Source organism: Mercenaria mercenaria, chromosome 6, assembly GCF_021730395.1.
Source record: "Mercenaria mercenaria strain notata chromosome 6, MADL_Memer_1, whole genome shotgun sequence".
Taxonomy (NCBI): Eukaryota; Metazoa; Mollusca; class Bivalvia; order Venerida; family Veneridae; genus Mercenaria; species Mercenaria mercenaria.
The window spans coordinates 59027999-59050913 of NC_069366.1; the positions used below are offsets into that span (position 1 = coordinate 59027999).

At 34.6% G+C, this 22915-nt stretch overlaps 1 protein-coding gene across 1 annotated transcript in view; it reads left to right on the plus strand.

Moving 5' to 3' along the window:
* Positions 1-6399, plus strand: part of LOC123548780 (uncharacterized) — a 119603-nt gene extending 113204 nt beyond the window's left edge. Inside the window, exon 4 of the mRNA XM_045336317.2 lies at positions 5330-6399. Coding sequence (XP_045192252.2) covers positions 5330-5815 — 486 coding nt within the window. The 3' untranslated portion in view covers positions 5816-6399. The remainder of the gene's footprint in view (positions 1-5329) is intronic.
* Positions 6400-22915: the final 16516 nt, after the last annotated feature.

Below are 22915 nucleotides of genomic sequence, written 5' to 3' on the forward strand. Positions count from 1 at the left end.
TTATTTAATCTATTGCATTAAATTTTGAATAAAAAAGCCAAAAAATGATGAAATGTATGGATTTGTTTAGGTAAAATGTATATCACTTTTTCTAAAAATTTAGACATGTATAAAGTAGGGTAAAATTGTGACCTTGTGTCTATAGGACTAAAGTAGCACCACCTTTAGATTAAAAGTGAAAATGTAGTAAATCAAGTCAGCTGCTGAACCCAGAAATCATCGGTTCGCATTCTGCTGTGTCTCGGTCACACGTCCCAAAATTGTCACCACTGTGGATTTTTCAAGGAAGTTAACTACTGACTGACTGAAATTCACAATTCAGCAAGAATAAATTAGAATAAACAAAAACGAAAATGAAAAATGTCATATATTAATTAAAATATGTTTCATTTGGAGCATGACAGGAAAAAACTGTGTTTATGAGTCACCTCAGCTTTAAACAGCTGCTGTCCCGATTTGGCCGCTTTCCAGCGATTGTATAAAGTAATTACAGAGCATGTATAAAATGTTACACCATAACTTTCATTCAGTAAGTATATAGAGAGATATACATATATGTAGATATGCAGTACATTGATACAAAAGCTGGTATTAAATACAATACACTGATAATCATCATATGCCAGTTGATTGCCATACAAAATTACTGTGATGTAAATTATGTGCATTGGTATTACCGTCAGTATAAAAAAAGTCAGGAAATGTGGATTTTCTAGAATTATTGTAAGTTCCTGGGTTGATGTCATTTCTATCAAATACTGTCAACACAGTGCGATATAAACTCGACCTTGCAAAACTTGAAATTGAATATCTGTAGAGTTTGATCTGAAAAAAAACTGCGGTACTGTACATACCATTGTACAGACCAAAATATCATGATGTGCTGAGGCACGAACCCAACTTTAACACAGAGAGCCTCTGTGGCCGCTAATTACACTTTGCCCTAAGATACCACTCATGGTTTCACCTGCTGAGGGTAGAATTTTTCAACTTGAGCAAAATGCGTTTGCCAGTAAGTCCTCGGCCAAGTTCGATAACTAGCCACATCGGCCCAGGCACTTCGGAATTATGGCCCTTGAATTACCGAAAAACGCTCCGATTTTGGGCGCATTCATCACTCCAAAAGGATCACTATACTACTAATCATTAGTAGTGTTGGAGTCCTTTTGGCCCCACTTGTCTGCGCTCTAAGTCCAATCTTCACCAAACTTAAACAAAATGTGTTTGACCATAAGTCTTAGCCAAGTTCGATAACTAGCCAAATCGGCCCAAGCACTTCGGAATTATGGCCCTTTAATTACCCAAAATCGGCCTTTTTACTCTCGACTGCGCTCTAAATCGAACAGTTTTCATCCGATCTTTACCAAACTTGAACAAAATGTTTTTGACCATAACTCCTCAGCCAAGTTCATTAACTAACCAAATCGCCCGAGGCACTTCGGAATTATGGCCCTTGAATTACCCAAAATCAGCCTTTTTACTCTTGTCTGTACTCTAAATCGAACAGTTTTCATCCAATCTTTACCAAACTTGAACCAAATGTTTTTGCCCATAACTCCTCGGCCAAGTTCATTAACTAACCAAATAGCCGTCCGTCCGTCACACTTCATTTCCGATCAATAACTGAAGAACCATTTGACCTAGAATCTTAAAACTTTATATGGTGGCAGGGCTTATGGAGTAGACGAACCTTATTGTTTTTGGGGTCACTCCATCAAAGGTCAAGGTCACAGGGGCCTGAACATGGAAAACCATATTCTCAATAACTTGAGAACCACTTGACTAAGAATGTTGAAACTTCATACTAAGGATGATTGTTTATGCAGAGTAGACAACCCCTATTGATTTTGGGGTCACTCTATTAAACGTCAAGGTCGCAGTGGACAGAACATGGAAATCCATTTCAGGTCAATAACTTGAGAACCATTTTACCTAGAACCTTCAAACTAAATAGATTGATGGGACTTAAAGTGTAGATAACGCTTATCACTTTTTTTGGGTCACTTGAGCTAAGGTCAAGGTCACAGGGGGCTGAACATATAAATCTCTTTCCAATCAATAACTTGAGAACCACTTGACCCAGAATGTTGAAACTTAATAGGATGATTGGACATGCAGAGTAGATGACCCTTACTGATTTTGAGGTCACTAGTTACCCTTGTCCCCGCAGTCAAACAGTTTTCATCCGATCTTCACCAAGCTTGAATCAAATGTTTTGGACCATAACTCCTCGGCCAAGTTCATTAACTAGCCAAATCGCCGGAGGCACTTCAGAATTATGGCCCTTGAATTACCCAAAATCAGCCTTTTTACTCTTCAAAGTAATATTTGTAGTGAGTACACAGTATATAAAGACTGACTTACTATTTAGATGATTAGGCCGTTGTGGGAGATCTGCGCTTTTCTCAAAAGCAGCTTTACTTTTACTGTAATTTCTATTAGATTGTGCACAGATTCTGCTGCAATTTGTAGACAAACTGTCTGAAATTTTATTTCCATGCCAAAAACTACATTTGACAGAAAATATTAAATCTTATCAAAAGATCTGGATTAACACAACTTAAATATTTTGGCCCCACTCTGTATACTATTTACCTAAACCCAATGATTTGTAATAATTCATTAGCATATTAATTTGATTTTCGTTGGAAGCTAAATGTTAAGTGGCAATTTTTATACTGCTAATCGGTCCTTAAGAAGAGTGTTATTTCCTGGAAAATGTCATATTTTCATGTGACTGTGCTTTGTGTCTGGTATTTGATAAGTATTATAAGCCGGGGCTTACAGATTTTCATAACAGGGAGTCTGCTGCTATGCTTTGTTTATATTTTTAAGGAAATGTATTCTAATAATATCTAGAATTAAATACAGTCTGTCTAGATGGTATAGTGTTTTATTTATGGTTCTTAAAGACGCTTATTTAGCTGTTTTTATCTGCCTTTTTAGCCCACCATCTGATGATGGTGGGCTATTAAAATCACTCTGCGTCCGTGGTCCGTCCGTCCGTCATTCCGTCCGTCCGTCCGTCAGTCCGTCCGTCCTTTAACAATTTCTCGTTATCGCATCTCCTCAGAAACTACTGGGGGGATTTTGACCAAACTTTGTCAGAATGATGTATTGGTACCCTAGTTGTGTCCCCCTGAAAATCAGACTGGTTCAACAATTTATGAGTGAGTTATGGCCCTTTGTTTATTTCTATAATTTACATAGATTTATATAGGGAAAAACTTTGAAAACCTTCTTGTCCAAAACCACAGAGCCTAGGGCTTTGATATTTGGTATGAAGCATTATCTAGTGGTCCTCTACCAAGATGATTCAAATTATTTCTCTGGGGTCAAATATGGCCCCGCCCTGGGGGTCACATGGTTTATATAGACTTGTATAGGGAAAAACTTTGAAAAACCTCTTGTCCAAAACTACAGGGCCTAGGGCTTTGATATTTTGTATGTGACATCATCTAGTGGTCTTCAACTAAGATTGTTCAAATTATACCCCTAGGGTCAAATATGGCCCCACCCTGGGGGTCATATGGTTTACATAGACTTATATAGGGAAAAACTTTGAAAATCTTCTTGTCCAAACCACAAAGCCTAGGGCTTTGATACTTGTAATGTAGCATCATCTAGTGGTTCTCTACCAAGTTTGTTCGAATTATCCCCCTAGGGTCAAATATGGCCCCGCCCCGGGGGTCACATGGTTCATATAGACTTATATAGGGAAAAGCTTTTAAAATCTTCTTGTCAATAACTACAACATTCAAATTTGGACATGTATATTTTTGAGTGGCAAGATGAACCTTGACATGAGTTGACCTTGATTTTGACCTAGTGACCTACTTTCACATTTCTGTAGCTACAGCCTTCAAATTTGGACCACATGCATAGTTTTGTGCACTTGAAAAAACTTTGACCTTGATTTTGACCAAGTGACCTACTTTCACATTTTTGAAGGTACAGGTATCAAATCTGGACCATATGCATAGTTCTGTGTTTCAAAATGAAATTTGACATTGATTTTGACCTAGTGACCTACTTTCACATTTTTGAAGGTACAGTCTTCAAATTTGGACCACATGCATAGTTTTGTGTTCCGAAATGAAATTTGACCTTGATTTTGACCCAGTGACCTACTTTCTCATTTCTCAAGCTACAGCCTTCAAATTTGAACCACATACATGGTTTTATGTACCAAAACAAACTTTGACCTTTACATTGACCTAGTGACCTACTTTCACATTTTTGAAGGTACAAGCTTCAAATTTGGACAACATGCATAGTTCTGTATTCTGAAATAAAATTTGACCTTGATTTTGACCTAGTGACCTACTTTCACATTTCTCAAGCTACAGCCTTCAAATTCGGACCACATGCATAGTTTTGTGTACCGAAATGAACTTTGACCTTAAGATTGACCTAGTGACCTACTTTCACATTTCTGTAGCTACAGGCTTCAAATTTAGACCACATGCATAGGATTGTGTACCGAAACAAACTTTGACTTTGACATTGACCTAGTGACCTACTTTCACATTTTTGAAGGTACAGGCTTCAGATTTGGACCACATGCATAGATTTGTGTTCTGAAGTGAAATTTGACCCTTGATTTTGACCTAGTGACCTACTTACACATTTCTCAAGCTAAGCCTTCAAATTTGGACCACTTGCATAGTTTTGTGTACCAAATTAAACTTTGACCTTAAGATTGATCTAGTCACCTACTTTCACATTTCTCAAGCTACAGCTTTCGAATTTGGACCACATGCACAGTGTTGTGTACGGAAATGAAATTTGACCTTGAGCTAGTCAGTAAGTCTTGAAATTTGGAACACTCCAAAATGGCACATTGGTGGACGCCAAGATCACTCTGTGATCTCTTGTTCTGTTTTGTGACACAAAGGAAAAATTATTCATACAACTATCCAAGCATTTTATTTGGGGGGGGGGGAATATATATATATATATATATATATATATATATATATATATATATATATATATATATATATATATATATATATATATATAGATGGGCTTTTGACTGGTTTGGTAAACCTAATATTCAGTCTGTTTTACCATATCACAGAATCTGGTTTTACAAAAGTTGTAAAATTGATTTCTGTTCTATCTTTATAGGGCATTGGAGACATACTAATGATTTGCATATAACATGAACAGAGGTGATAAATTTCAAAGTTATTTCCCTTTGTTGAAACTGTCATGGACTGACAGTGTTGCCTTTTTAATCCATTTCCATTGGATTTGGATATATTTCTGCTTTTCATGGAGATTCATTAAGAGTGTGATGGAAATTCTATTTCTGTCTTTCCAGGTTACAGTGGAAGCTACAGTAGAACACCCATTCTTTGTGTTTGGACAAGGCTGGTCTTCATGTGAGCCGGCATGGACAATGAAACGGTACGGACTCGAGTGCCACAAACTTTCAGTGGGGGATGTGTGTATTTCCTTAACCCATAAGGAAGTGACTGCTCACGCAGCAGAAATTTCTCAACAACAGAAACAACAAAGTTTGGAAGATACTTACGTTTTTGATAAAGACAGAAAGCAGATGGAATCTGTTCAACAGATCCAAAGGGACAGCCCAGGTCAAGGTCAAAGCCACAGAAACAGGTCCCCAAATAATTCTCAGAGCCCAACAATTCAAGGTCAAAGTTATAGATCTGAAGCAGGACAGTACAGTGAATCAAGCACAGCTCCTGTTAAAGGGGAGCATTTGTTTAGTTTGTCGGTTTCTTCTCAGATTCCCTCTTCATCACAAACTCAGGAACAAAGGTCACTCCCATCCACAACATCTTGAGCTGCGTGCTCGATTCTACCGTATGTCGGGAGATATTTACTAGCTGTAGTTTTGGCAATGACACAGATAAGTTTGATATAGTTTGTTTACATTTCCTGATATACGGTAATGTATGACAAGGTTATATTTTAAAAGACTGTGATAAAATATAGATTCTTTTTTCTCAAAATATCTATTCTTAAAATTTGTGTGCACACAAAATTGAAATGCCATTATTTCAATGTAATACAATATCATATTGATATATTGGTTAGCAATTATATTCCAGTTCCACTATGATTTCACTATGAATTAATTATTTTTTGCATAACAGATTGATCCAGTTTTTGTATATTTTTCATGATTTGCAGTATAATTTTGCAACACTTATATTATACTCTACTTTCTATTGCAATATGTTAAATTTTCATTGACTTGTACCACATTTAACATGATTGCATTAATGTGTTCATCTGCTTGCTAGAAAAAAAAATTCAAATGATCCTATATAATGAGCTTTAAAGGAACATGCCTCCAGATGAATATCGATAAACAACATAAAAATATTATAACAGAACCAAATGAATATATATATATATATATATATATATATATATATATATATATATATATATATATATATATATATTATTAAATAATTTCAAAGCTGCCAAATATACACTTTTAATATAAATAATTTTCATTTCTTGAAGAATTTAAAATAGAAGAGAAGTAATGTCATAGTTTCCCTTAGTATTGGGACACCCTCAAATTTGTTTTAAAATGACTTCTTTTTTTGTGTGTCTAAAATTTGGGACACAAAATTAATGAAATAAAAAAATTACTAGTACAAGGAATGATAACCAAAGCTACGCTAATTGTTGTAGTAGTATATCATGTACTTAAACATAAGTCATTAAAAAACACATTTGAATATATATGAAGTGTAAATCATAAAGTGAAGTGACATGTTAGGCAGTGTTGATTTAAATGAAAAAAGAACACTAAGTCTTGTACTATCTGTAAAATGTAGACTAAGCTCTGTTTAGTTGTTGGGTGTGACCATGATATAAAGTTGTAGAATCCACAAATGTCAACTTAATATTTTTCAGTTACAAAGTTTAACAATCTGTAGATTGTGAATGTGTGATATTTTGATTTATATCTTGGGGCATGCTGCTTTAATGTTAAGTCATGGTAAGAATTTGTGATTGTAACACTTTGCGAGAGATTACAATGTTTTTAAGTTGTCCCATTCTGAAGTACCCTGGCTAGGCAATTTTTGTATCATCCAGTTTGACACCATTGTCTTTATCTAGTGAATGTGAAAATTAAAATCTTCATTAATTTAAATCTTTTGGCTGAAATTCACACTGGTCTTTAGAGTTATAGTCTGTTTCATGGTAAATTGTAAGTGTTATTCATACAAATTTCTGGTATCAGAAAGTCATCAGACATTATTTCAGTAACATTACAGTCTTTTTCATCTTTAATATTTGAATGAAATTCATACAAATACATAATGTCATCATCTTACATTTATAGTCTGTTTCATCTGTAGTCTTTCAGTAATAGTCTCCTGTAAGACTGTAATCTTACAGTTATAGTCTGTTCCATCTTGAACAGTAAGACTGTATTCTTACAGTTCTTTAATGGTAAGACTGTATTCATACAGTTATAGTTTGTTCCATGTTAAAGTAAGACTGTATTCTTACAGTTATAGTTATTCTATCTTTAAAAGTAAGACATTATTCTTACAATTATAGTCTGTTTTATCATTAACAGTAAATTTTTGTTTTGGATTGTAAGTTTGGCTCATAGATTGACATAGGCTCTCTCTTGATCAGTCTGTATAGTGGTTTCATCAATACTGGTGATGTGTATTTTCTCCAAGTGTCTCTAAAGATTAACTACCAGAAAAACCATTCCATCATTATAATGCAAACAGTTATTACTCCATAAAACATGAGAATTGACCCCCATTTAAAGTGTGTTGCCAAATGTTTTCACAATGTAACTGCAGAGATGGTGTATCAAACCTAGTTATTGTAGTATTCAGTGGTCTTCTCACGTTTTCTGGTTGCAGCAGTCCAATTATGGTATTTTTTGTACTTTTACCCTACCTTTTACAAGGGGCGTATTGGTTAGATCTTGCCCATTATGTGCTTATATCCAAAACATCTTTCTTGTGTGCCAAACACTTTATTTATTATTGAGATGATCACACATGAGGTGTTGACGAATCTTAGGGGACTGTTACTCCTGGAATTTATGGAGCTGTAGCCTTTTATTTACATTTCAAAAAAAAAAGAAAAGAAAAAATCCCAGAAAAAAATCATTCAACAACAACAACAAAAAATTCATCATTATGTGTCCAGTGTGTAATTTCCATCTTGACTTGTCTGGTACTGTAGATTGGGAAATAAATCACAATGGCTTTTATTTTTGCTAATATAAATGAATATTTCCACTTTTTAAGTGAATTGCATTCAGCAGCATGTAAGAAAAACACAAACATTCACCTTTAATTAATTTTTAACACCAGGAACAAGGCTTTGCCTTTGCAGCCAATGCAGACCAAGATCAGCGTGGTCTGCACTGTTCGCTATTCAGTCAGTAAATTTTCAGTGAACACCCTTTGATAAAACAAGTGGTACTGCCCAAACTGAATGATGGACCAGTCCATTCAGGGTAAAGTTTAAAATAATTAAATTAGTGCATGTACTATCAAATCAAACAGATTGAGAAATTACCATTGTGAGAAATTGCTACTGTTATGAACATGAAATAAAAGATTTACCAAGAAACATGGGGTAATAAAAATCTGGTAGAATACAGTATAATTATATTGTAAAATTAAGCAGTCCATACATTATGTACATGGTTTATTGGAAGTCAATAGTTTCTTGTTATGTAAACAAACATTTGAATTTGACAGGTGAACATGATTTAAGATAAATATCTTAATCACAAACATGTATAGGCATTAATACAATATGATTGTTTTTGACATGGTAATATTATTTTCTTACTTGCTGATAACAAAGGACTAGAAGTTTTTGCTATTTTAAGAACTTCATATGTAATTGTAGACTGTGAATTTTACAGTGTTCTGTTCATATCGCTGTGGTAACTTAAAGATATATTTTGCCCAAATTCCATATATGAAAATATGAACAATACTAAATAGTATTGATGTAAAGATAGAATAGAATGTTCGTATGAATAAACAGTATTGTATTTTAGGTTAAAAATACTACACATGTATATGTAAACAAAATATGAATATGTCATACCACTAAAAAACTGGAAGTTTTTTTAAAACATAACCTTTCATTGTTTTAGCAGCTCTGCATATACATTAAGTTTATATTGCTAGCAAAATTTAATACATTTGATGAAGTTTTTGTACTTTTGAATCAATTTCTGGTGATAAAGTATTTCAGGGAAAAATTGGCATAGAATATATTTAATAACAATAGAACTAGACAATATCAAGTACAGTCAAACTTTATTTGCTGGAACTCCATGGGACCGGCAATATTTGTTCGAGTTATAAGCAGTTCGAGCCCTCAAACAATTTACTTATAAAGGGATTTTGTGGGAACCTGACAATGAGTTTGAGCAAAGGGCAGTGTTCCAATTATCCGAGTGCAGGCGTACAAAGTTTTGACTATATAGATATTCATTCAATAACAACATTATAGTGTAATTATACATTCAGAATTGTGTGAATCATCTTCTATGCATAATAAGTTATGCAGTATTACTAATAACTTAATGTTATTGCTGAAAAATAAAAGGATGTATGTTTTACAAATAACAACATTTATAAAGTGTGAATTATTGAGATAAAACAGCGAAATATAATTATCTGGTAATTTCACAGGGAAAAAAAAAATCAAATTTAATTGAACTATAAAATGGGTAAAAACTTTTTTAAAAAGCATTGAAAAGAAATATTGCATCTGGTGTTCATTCAGTGAAAGATATTTCAACCTTACACTGAAACAATCCAATATCCGCTATATATGTTTTCTAGAGGCAGACTTGCCTACAATATCACAATCTGTTGCACATATTTAAACAGGTTACAGTGACTAAGAGCACTATGAATGGGACATTGAACCTGTTGACATGTCATTTAGATGTAAAGTGCGCCCTGTATTGATAAAAATTACACATCTTTTATGTTTAACTGCTGCCAATTGATTATTTATGGGAGGTTGAAGAAATTATATTCATGCTGTAAACTGTTGTAGTCCATTTATGTTAGTTTACTTTTTTTTAACCTCTAGTCTGCTGCGGCTGTAAGTGATTCTGTAAATGATGCACATCTGTACAGACTGATCATCGCTATTCAACCAGTAAATTTTCAATAAACACCCCTTCAAATAATAAATGGTACTGCCCAAATTGAATGATGGACTAGTCCGTTTTAGAAATTTAGGAGGCTAAAGGTTAAGATATTAGGAAAAAGCAAAGGACTGTTATTATAGGGATACCTCAAAAATGGTTAGTGTTCCCAGTGACGATTTGACAGAAGGCAGTTGATCCTCCACCCCAAAGTCATGTGGAGAAGTTGTAAGGTACTTGCAGCAAAAAGTCCTGGTACAGAATATAGGAACATTGGTTAGGTTAACTGACATTGTATTACAGAAATAAGCACTAAATTACTGAAATAAACGTTAAACACTTTGGCAGTCAGTAAGTTTTGTATCACAATTTTCATTAACAGTCACACTTTTTAACTAGTATATAAATTTTATAATGTTCAAAGGCACAGACATGCAGAATGGATTCAGATTTAAGAGGTGTTAATTTTGCAAAAAAAAAATTGAAGTATAATAGAAATTCTGTTTTAATAAAAATATTAATCAATTTGACAACCAGTTACAAATCCAAATAAAAGTATTTAGTTCACTATAGCCTTGAAATCGATTTTCACATGAAACCAATAATGTTGATTTTGGTCCAAGATAAAGGTTAGTTTAATTTCACAGTTAATGTATTGTGAAAACTAAATGGAAGTATTTACTATACCTTCTACAAAGAATTCCATTGGCAGTTTTTACATATTGAATGACTTTGTAATCTATACATCAAAGAACTGAATTTGTAATCTAAATGGGGGGCATAAATTTGGTGTATTCATTACCATGTACTTGTTATATAAACCTTGTGGCGCTTAAAGTATTCTCCAATCGGCAACAGTTTTGCTTGTGCACTAAGGAGCACTCTAAATTGGAACCCCTAAAAGCAGGATCCCATCTAAATTGAACAGTTGTCTTGGCATGGAATAAGTCTCTTTTATTGAAAATAAGCCCTGCAAACGAGACACCCTTCAAAATTAAATAATTGTCTTAGCATGGAATATGTTCATTCTGTTGTAAATAACCTGTCCAAGCCAGACACCTGTCCAAGCCAGACACCCCTCTAAATTGAACAACTGTCTGGGCCCAGAATAAATTCCTTCTGTTGAAAATATCTGCTCTAAACCAGATACCCCTCTAAACTGAACAGTTATCTTGACCTTATCTTTGTGGCTCATAGTACTATATTGTATGACAAGGGAGATCATTCATTTTGCCTGTTAATATACAACAAATATTCTTATAACAGTTACTTCCCTTTTGACATGGACTGTTGTGACCAGAAACTTTTATATTTTAAGTCAACCTTTGTTATAGTGCTGTTAATTGGTGCGTTGTTTTGTTATTGTTTCTCATTGAGCGTTTCATTGCATGATTTTATGTGTATATTTTTATTGAAATTTTTAGTAACATAATATTAATTGAATTTCAAGATAACATTATTTTGAAACACGCCCCTTATTCACTGTTATACTGCCTGATGAATTTGTTTTAGTGAGCAAATTTTTGTTTCTATTCTTATTTGTTAAATTAGCAACAGATTTTTATGGACTTTCAGTGTTTTTGGAAACAAAAACGGATATTAGTTGTTTATGGGGCTATGTATTATTACATGACATTTGCCATTAATAAGGCAGTTTTTAGCTCACCTGAGCACGAAGTGCTCAAAGGTGAGCTTTAGTGATCACCCTGTGTCCGTCGTCCGTCCGTCCGTCCGTCGTCAACAATTTGACTGTTAACACTCTAGAGGTCACATTTTTGGCCCAATCTTAATGAAACTTGGTCAGAATGTTACCCTCCATAAAATCTTGGACGAGTTCGATATTGGGTCATCTGGGTTCAAAAACTAGGTCACCAGGTCAAATCAAAGGAAAAGCTTGTTAACACTCTAGAGGTCACAATTTTGACCCAATCTTAATGAAACTTGGTCAGAATGTTACCCTCCATAAAGTCTTGGACGAGTTCGATATTGGGTCATCTGGGTTCAAAAACTAGGTCACCAGGTCAAATCAAAGGAAAAGCTTGTTAACACTCTAGAGGTCACAATTTTGACCCAATCTTAATGAAACTTGGTCAGAATGTTACCCTCCATAAAGTCTTGGACGAGTTCGATATTGGGTCATCTGGGGTCAAAAACTAGGTCACCAGGTCAAATCAAAGGAAAAGCTTGTTAACACTCTAGAGGTCACATTTTTGGCCCAATCTTAATGAAACTTGGTCAGAATGTTACCCTCCATAAAATCTTGGATGAGTTCGATATTGGGTCATCTGGGGTCAAAAACTAGGTCACCAGGTCAAATCAAAGGAAAAGCTTGTTAACACTCTAGAGGTCACAATTTTGGCCCAATCTTAATGAAACTTAGTCAGAATGTTATCCTTATAAAGTCTTGGATGAGTTTGATATTGGGTCATCTGGGGTCAAAAACTAGGTCACCAGGTCAAATCAAAGGAAAAGCTTGTTAACACTGTAGAGGCCGCATTTATGACTATATCTTCATGAAACTTGGTCAGAATGTTAATATTGATGATCTTAAGGTCCAGTTTGAATCTGGGTCATGTAGGATTAAAAACTAGGTCACCTGGTCAAATCAAAGGAAAAGCTAGTTAACACTGTAGAGGCCACATTTATGACCATATCTTAATGAAACTTGGTCAGAATGTTTATCTTGATGCTCTATAGGTCAAGTTTAAACCTGGGTCAGCTTCGGTCAAAAACTAGGTCACTAGGTTAAATCAAAGGAAAAGCTTGTTAACACTAAAGAGGCCACATTTATGACTATATCTTCATGAAACTTAGTCAGAATATTAAACTTGATGATCTTTAGGTCAAGTTCGAATCTGGGTCATGTTGGGTCAAGAATTAGGCCATGGGGGCAAATCAAAGGAAAAGCTTGTTAACACTCTAGAGGCCACATTTATGACTGTATCTTCATGAAACTTAGAATGTTAAACTTGATGATCTTTAGGTCAAGTTCGAATCTGGGTCATGTTGGGTCAAAAACTAGGTCACGGGGTCAAATCAAAAGAAAAGCTAGTTAACACTGTAGAGGCCACATTTATGAACATACCTTGATGAAACTTGGTCAGAATGTTAATCTTGATGATCTTTAGGTCAATAGGTCAGGTGAGCGATACAGGGCCTTCATGGCCCTCTTGTTTTTAAAGCACTGATCAAATCAGTGTGAAAAAACATTTTTTTTCTGTTTAAAACAGAAATATTGATATGTAAAACAGCGATGCCAAGACAAAGAGCTATAAAAATAAATAGATCGGCAACTTGAAAGGCATATAGAGCCAATCTCACCAACATCATGTGGGAACTGAATGAGATCTCGTTTTACCAGTGTATGAAACAGACAGCAAAAGTATAAAAAATTTGTGTCATGAAAAACTTTCTATCAGATCATTTTTTGTACCCCCCGACAACAAAGTTGTAAGGGGGGGTATACTGGTTTCAGGTTGTCTGTCTGTCCGTCTGGTCGTCTGTCCGTAGACGCAATCTTGTGCGCACCATCTCTCCTTATCCCCTTGACAGAATTTAATGAAACTTCACACAAGTGATCAGTACCAACAGTGGTTGTGCATGGGGCATGTTAGGTTCTTTTAGAAAAAGAATTTGCAGAGTTATGGGACTTTGTTTTTTTGTTACTATACTATATACATAGACACAATCTTGTGCGCACCATCTCTCCTCATTCCCTGGACACAATTTAATGAAACTTCACACAAGTGATCAGTACCAACAGTAGTTGTGCATGGGGCATGTTAGGTTCTTTCAGAAAAAAAAATTCCAGAGTTATGGGACTTTGTTTTTTTGTTACTATACTATAGACATAGACACAATCTTGTGCGCACCATCTGTCCTCATCCTCTTGACACAATTTAATGAAACTTCACACAACTGATCAGTAACAACAGTAGTTGTGCATGGGGCATGTTAGGTTCTTTCAGCGACAAAAATTGCAGAGTTATGGGACTTTGTTTCTTGTTAACATACTATGTACATACAGTCTTCATATGCAATCTTGTGGGTGCCTAATCTACCAAACCCTTGCACACAATTTAATGAAACTTCGCACAAGTGATCAGTACCAACCCTAGTTGTGTTGGGGCATGTTACATTCTTTTAGATAAATATTCTGCATAGTTATGGGACTTTGTTTTTTGTTACTATACTGTATACATACAGTCTATATACATGCAGTCCACATAATTATGCAGTCTTGTGTGTGTCAAATTGCAGTGTACTGTGTCAGTGCATGCGAGGGGTACATTCATCACCTTTGGTGATAGCTCTAGTTTATAATGATATTTTTTTATTATTTTTTTTTTTTAATATTATTAGTATTCTCCACACAGGGAAGGAATAAATTTATGATTGAAAGTCTGAGAAATCAACAGTTGTCGTTTGAAAATTGGACCCAATTTTGGTTTATTACATGCCGGCCGTATCACCAGTGTAATACTTCATAAGCGTCTGTTGATTTGATCATGAGTGATCAAGTCTGCAAACGCTTCAGTAAGATAACCCGGTGTCACGAGCTTACGCTAGATTATCTCCTGTTGCCATTCTGTGTATTTTATACTTCTTTGGCCAAGAAAGGCATTTTGTTTAGGAATATATCTTATATAAATATATAGGTAGTGTCAGATTCATCAAAGTTCAAAGTCAGATATTGTGATCTGAGACTTACAATAAAAAACAATTTTCTGTGTTTCTTTTGAATGTATGTACATACTACCCAATTTAAATACCACTGAAATGTGGACACTACAAATTCCTAAGTCTATTAGAGTGTTCAGTGACACTGGTACCCTGTGTCTGTTAGGAGTTTTCAATGACACTGGTACCCTGTGTCTGTTAGGAGTTTTCAGTGACACTGGTACCCTGAGGACATCATATTGAAGAAAAGCATCCTTGCATCAAACTCTAAAATGACTTGAAACATTGAAGGGTACGGGCTATGATTTTTCTGCAGAAGGGGTTAGTGTAATTAAATGTTTGCATTCTTTAGATTTAACAGGAAATGTCTGTATTAATTCATATATTATGGATTTTCAGTTATTCTTGATTATTTAAAAGAAGATGAAAACTTAATAAATATGGTGTAATCTTGAAATCCATAATTTTGCTTGAGTATTTGCTAGGAAATAAGCTTTATACAAAATTTATACATTACACAGACTGTGTTTTGTCATTTATATCATCTTAAAGCAGTTTGCAAGTAATAAAATTTTGTTTGAAGACCAGTCTCAGAATTCCAGCACCTGATTGGTTGTTTCTGAGCACAGTTTCAAAATTGACCAATGGCATTTCGCATTTTTTTTGACTGGCAAAGCTTGTAACAAATGATGTGAAATAGCAGAATTTTAACTTGCAACAGAAGTATTAGCTAAAATAATAGATTTTTAATGATTTGCAGGTATTCTTGTTTTTAACTTTTTTAATTTAATATTTTGACATCAGTTAGAAAATGTGCTGCCTTAGGCCAAAGAAGTATAAAATACACAGAATGGCAACTGGCTGTAATCTCGCGTGAGCTCGTGTCAGAGTGTGATCCGGCGTTATCTTACTAAAAACAAACATCGGCGAGCATGGAGTTACAATTTGTACCTTTTAAAACTACATTTAAAATACATGTTAGCTTCTAAAACAAAATTAGTTTAATGTGAAATGGTCTTAACACGAAGTACACGTTTTTTTTGCCACCGAAAGAAGCGTGGTCATACGATGATAATTATTTTACCGATGAATAATTGCTTTCGCATACAAAATGGCGCGTGGAGAAAGCGCCACTTACGGTAAATGAGATCTCGTTTTTTTGTCACGGGAGGTTGGCGAGATTTGCTCTATATGCCTTTCAAGTTGCCAATCTATTTATTTTTATAGCTCTTTGCTTAGGCCTTTCAGTTTTAATCTTTAAATGTGAATGTTTTTATGTTATTGAAGTTTTTGCCTAATGATATATTTTATCCATGCCTGAAGTAAACAATGAATGTTATATGTAACCAATGAATTGAGACAATAGATCAAAGTAGTTTAAAATGTGTATATTAATTAACCTGACAAGTTTATACCATTCATATTGTGAACCGGAGAGTTGAAGTTAAATCTTAATTTTTTGGTTAATGATAAAAAAAATACTGCTTATTTCCTTTTTCAGAAGTTATATAGAGCAGGACTGGTCAAATGCTAGACAAAATTAATAAAATTTATGTCTCTAAGCATCAGACAAGTATTTTTGGGTTTTACTTTTAGCCAATTTTAGACACATATTATTTCTCAAGTAGATAACTGGCTTTCGTAATTTCATGATTTGTCTGACTTGACCTGATTAAATACAATACAGGTTTCTATTCTGCATGAAAGTTGTAACAAAATAAGACGGAAGGTTGTGATTTCATATTTGTATGAGTATGCGTACATGTCAGTTTTCATTTTTAACTCGTCTGATTTTTGAAAAAAATCTACAAGGTATTGTCGTCACTTGATCGTTGGTGTCAGACACGGTTAAAATTTTTGTTTAGGTCTACCTTTTCTTAAAAGCTATAAGAGCTACAGCTTTGAAACTTTGCACACATGTTTATCATCATTAGGTGACTTAGTAGGCCAAGAACCATAACTCTGATATGCATTTTGTCAAAATTATGGCCCTTTTTGTACTAAGAAAATTTGAGTTTCTTTTTTAAAAGTTTTGTTTACTTCCACCTCTCAAAAGCTATAAGAGGTACAGCTTTGAAACTTGGCACACTTGTTTATCATCATTAGATGACTATGTAGGCCAAGAACCATAACTCTAACCTGCATTTTGTCAGAATTATGGCCCTTTTTGAACTTAGAAAGTCTTAGCTAATGCATTTTTCTTACTTCTTGTCCAGCACTTGCAGGAGCGATGGCACCCGTAGGCGGTGCCCTTGTTAATTCTAGTATTCGTTTGGGGTGTTGAAGTTTGAAAGTTCACAGTTTTCACTCAAATAAGCTCTACATATTGATAATATACTTGTAAAACTGAATTCTGAAGTTTTAAATGTGTAGACTCAACTGCAGCAAACAACTTTTAATAAATTATTATCAGTTGTTTGTGAATACATAATTGTCTTGTATAGGGATTTTCTACATGTATGCATACACATACTATTATATTGAACTCGCAACTTTTCAAATACTGGTATATCAGTCGTAAAATGGAAAATCGTATGCACCAAAAAATTGACCATATTTTTAATATGGCATGTTTATGTCCAAAATAAAATGTAAAAAAAAGAAAGTTGTTAGATGTATATGTTTTATTTCATGTTGTTATAGACTAATTATGTTACGAGCAGTTTGTAACAGTATATATATGAATTGTTGCAATTCTCAGTTCGAGGCGAATCATACATCCTATTTAGTATCATCTTAATGATGGAAAACTATTATATATCATTGTACAGAATTGTTGAATTTTGTTATGTTAAGTGAAAGTTTGCCATTGTCATTCATCTTTGAAAAAAAAAAAAGAAAAAAAAAATGATTACATTACTATAACATTAAGATGACTGTGCCCCATGTCCCCGCCTCCTGTGTATGTACAAGTTACGTATTTATCAACAGTAGAAGTCTGATATTGAAGATTTGGCCTTTTAAATGCATGTCTCCATGTTTGTGTCAATTGTTGTTTTTTTTTTCGAAATTTAGAAAAGGCTATTCATACATGTAGTTATATAATAGAATTTTTTTTTAAGTGATTCCATTCCTTTTGGTGAAAAAAATTCTGTAGAAAAACATTATAAGTCAATGAAACAGTTGAAATTTTGAAATATTATCAAAAGCATTATGTCGACCTATTGAAATTTAATATAAAATAGAAGGAGTTGAACTGTGCTTTGTATAATACACATTAATTAAAAATACCTATATAAACAATATTGAATTATCATATCAATGCAGTCTGCTTGAATTTTTAGAAATTTTTATGTTGATCTTGTGGAATTTTGCTGAACCACCAGTAGCTGCAGCATGCATGTTCACACAAAAATTTCACTATATTCTGTATTAAGTTGAAAATTAAAGTCTGTTTAGTCTATGTCTAAATTTTTGACCTACAGCATTGATGAACATGGGCCCAGTAGGTATGTGATATCCACTGCAGTATGAACTAGATTTTAGGGAAGTTTCATACAACATTTGAGCCGCGCCATGAGAAAACCAACATAGTGCGATTGCGACCAGCATGGATGCAGACCAGCCTGCGCATCCGCGCAGTCTGGTCAGGATCCATGCTGTTCGCTTTCAAAGCCTATTGGAATTAAAGAAACTGTTAGCGAACAGCATGGATCCTGACCAGACTGCACAGATGCGCAGGCTGGTCTGGATCCATGCTGGTCTCAAAGCCACTATGTTGGTTTTCTCATGGCACGGCTCAGTTTTAATTATTACCATACTCACAAATTCTAACTTCGATAAATTGTATAGCAAACTTTTAGTGTCACGAAAATATCTGGTTTTACAGTATTAGTGGAAGTTAATATAGTATATATGATTTTTCACAGCTTGCATGATGAAGCAATATTTTCTCAATTGTAGTTTCATATTTTATGGTGATATAGAAAACACAGCTGTTGAAAATGATTGAAGAAATGTTTTGTCACAAAATAAGATATATTATGTTAATGAGTTTTTAACACTAGAAATTTTTAATGAATATAAATGAAATATTATTTCTGATTTATGCTGAGTATCTTTTTTTTAACCATTTTGATTTTAATTGTAGTCTCATTTACTTAGATTTTATTCTAACTATGGTTCTGTGCTATTTTGAAAAACAGTATATTCACATTTTCTTTATTTATGTGCAACATAAAATAGAATTAATTTTTTTCTTGAACTATGAACTGATGTGATGTTTCAAATGTAATTCAGCTGTCATTTCTATTAAGTTTAAGCCATCTTTGCAGTATATAGTCAATCCTGTATATAAAGATGGGGTTAAGTTTGTAGAGGCAAAAACTGTGGTAATTGTAACCTTGGCAGTCTCTGTTCACAGGTGGTCTCTGCTCTGATCAATGGGGGATCTCTGTTCACAGGTGGTCTGCTGTGTTCACAGGTGGTCTCTGCTGTGTTCACAGATGGTATCTGCTCTGTTCACAGGTGGTCTCTGTTCTGTCCACAGATGGTCACTGTTCACAAATGGTCTTTGCTGTGTTCACAGAATGATGATCTTTAGCACAGTTTTTACAATAAGTGCAATGTTGTCCATCTTATAAAAATTTAAGATTAGTTTGCACAGGTGTACATGATTATAGTGTAGAACTTGCCTTAATATATAAATAAGACTGTTTCTTTATTTGTGCAGATACATATATAAAGGATATTTTTTAACTTACTTGTGCACATAAAAGTGTTAAAATCTGGAGCTTTGTTGAAATTTTAACCAAGACACAGTCTTGAATAACTGGCTGGAAATTGATTGGCAGTGTTTAAAAAATCTAAATCTGAAATGTCTGTTTTTGAAAAAGTTAAATACAGATGGTTTTATTCAGTGTTAATTTTTTTTGCTCAAAAATGGTTATAATACCAGATTTTGGGAACAGTGAAACCTATGGCAAAGGCCGTAAGCACAGAGCACATGCCTTTAAGGACCATGTAGGTATCATTTCCCATATTAGAATTAGCAATCAAATTCCTTCTGACTACCTGCAAATAAGGAGCATATTTTAGTTCTCCCAAAAGAGATCTCTATGCACAGGGTTGTCTATATTTTGAATAGGGTTTAGTCTTCATATAAAACTTGTAATGGAAACACTGTATTCTGTAAAATTGTATTGCAAAAATATCTCCTATGAACTGTTACTATATTATTAAATATTCAGTTGTCACAAAGCATTTTGTTGGCAGCAGCTTTTATCACTTGTCTTACTGAAGACAGTGAAATGTTATGCTGCTAATATTGTGGATAAATCAAATAGAGGCGGGGCAGAGAGGGGTGGGGCACATGTTGGTTGTTAAATAGTTGTTAATGAGGACTGATGTTAGATAGTTACTTTTCTTGTGCAATCATTTATATCTATGACTACAAGCAAAATAAAACAACACAGTTAAATAAAAGCACTTGTATGTTTTTGTTATTTATCCATAATGCACCAGACCCACAATCTTTTCCCTTTTATTAGCTCACCTGAGCCAAAGGCTCATGGTGGGCTTTTGTGGCCCCTTAATGTCTGTCGTGTGTCGTGCGTCGTCAGTCGTCCGTCTGTCAACATTTTCTAAAAAAATCTTGAAAACCACTGGACAGAATTACATCAAACTTCACAGGAATGATCCTTGGGTGGTCCCCTTTCAAAATTTTCAAAGAATTGAATTCCATGCAGAACTCTGGTTGCCGTGGCAACCGAAAGGAAAAACTTTAAAAATCTTCTTGTCCAAAACCCCAAGGCGTAGAGCCTTGATATTTGGCATGTGACATCATCTAATGGTCCTCTATGAAGATTGTACAAATTATGCCCCTGGGGTGAAAAGAGATCATATTTCCTAGACTGATAAATTATAATTACCTGATGACCCCGAGTGATTAAGGTTCACCTGACTGTGACCTTGACCTACTGACCTTTCTTGTTTTTTAAGATACAGCCTTGAAATTTGACCATGAATATAACCTACTGACCTACTTTCTAATATTTTAGCATCAGTTTGCCATTTTAAACATGTGGCTCATATTACTCAGGTGAATGATTCAGGGTCATCATGACCCTCTTGTGTAAATGAAAGAGTAGGTGGAACTAATTTCAAGATCGAGTCATCACTAGAGAAAGCTTGCTCTCACAATGATGGTGAAACTTCGTAGGATAATTGTCTGTGGTCAGTAGATGACGACAATATATATATTTTTTTTTGTGGGGGGTGGGGGGGGGGAACAAAGATCTAGATCACATTGAGCTTGAGACTGAAGACAGTTTCCACACAATAACTATCAATTGGTGCCAGCTCAATAACTAAAAATGTTTTGTCCTACATTCCTCACACATCAAAGGATGATTGTATGTCTCAATTGATGACCCCTATCGTTTTTCGGTCAAAGGTCAAGGCCACATTGAAAATGATGCTGAAAAAGGTTTCCTCACAATAATTAAAGAACGTTTTTTGCCTGCAGTTGTTCAGTAGATGACCCATATCGTCGTTGGGATCAGTAGGTCAAAGGTCAAGGTCACAGTGACCTTTAGTCTGAAAATTGCTTCTGCTCAGTAACTTAAGAACCCTCTTGCCTAATACCTTCAAACTTCATAGGATGATTGTCTACGGTCAGTAGACGACCTCTATAGCTTTTTGGGGTCTGTAGGTCATATTTCAAGATCAAAGTGACTTTCACAATGAAAACAGTTTCAGCTCAATAACTAAAGAACGCTTTGGCTTAAAGTCCACAAACTTCATAGGATGATTGCCTGTGGTCAGTAGATGACCTTTATTGTGTTGGGGTCTGTAGGTCATGGGGCACGGTCATAGTGATCTCGGGACTGAATATTGGACAGGCCGCTTTATTGGGCATACATGATTTACAAACAGCTCTTGTATATTTTGGTTAGTATACTGACTGTGGTGTATCCCTTAAAGTATACCCAACTCCTTATTTAAGGATATATTTATGCCACCCCTTTCTCCCCTCCTAAGAAGAGGGGCCATGTTGGTTTGCTCAATCTGTTGGTCTGTTGGTAGACCATATGGTTTCTTATCAAAAACTTGAGAATGCTTGGTCTCACATTAGTCAAACTAAATAGGATAATTGCCTATGGTAAGTAGATGACTCCTATCGGGTTAAGGGTCAAAAGGTCAGGGTCACAGTGACCTCGGAAACGGTTTGTATTCAATAACTAAAGAGCATTTTGGTCTGCAGTCGTCAAACTTCATAGGATGACTGACTGTGGTCAGTAAAATGAACCCTATTGTTTTTATGGTTAGCAGTCCAAAGATATTCACAGTGTCCTGAAAGCAGTTTCCACTCAATGATTAAACAATGTTTTGGCCTACAGTTTTCAAACTTGATAGGAAACTTGCCGGTGGTCTAAAGATGTCTCCTATTGTTTTGCAGTTGGTAGGTTTAATCAAGGTCAAAGTGGCATCATGACTGAATGTGAATTCGGCTCAGTGACTAAATAATACTTTGGTCTTCGTGCAGTCATCAAACTTAATAGGATGTTTTGATCTCATCTGTTTTAGGTATTGGTGGATCTAAGGTCATAGTGACCTCTAGACTGAAAACATTTTCCGCTCCTTATAATCAAAGAATGCTTTGACTGTCAAATTTCACAGGATTCTTGTAGTCAGTATATGACCCCTGTTGTCTCTGTAGCAACTTGGTCAAAGGTCAAGGTAACTGCGTACAATGTTACATACCTAAAGGCCATCGTGAGTGGGGAAACTAGTATGTGTTTTACAAGAACACTTTTTCTCTTCGCATTATAATTATGAAGGTCCAGAGGTAACCAACCTTAAAACGATATTTAATTCAAGTTATTTCATGAGCATACATATCTGGTAAATGTTGATAATTCATAATTTTAACATGCCTAAAACGTTACGGAATGATATTAATTTCACTTGGGTATTGATTACATTTTACTCGGACTTTATCATAGACTCCCTGTGTAAAATCTCCAACTTTGAACTAAAATACAGGTATTAAATCTATATAATATTTCAATGAAACGTCAGAGTTTTGTTGTATGTAGCATCATCTGGGGCATGTGCAGTGAAAAATCTTAATTTGATTTCTAA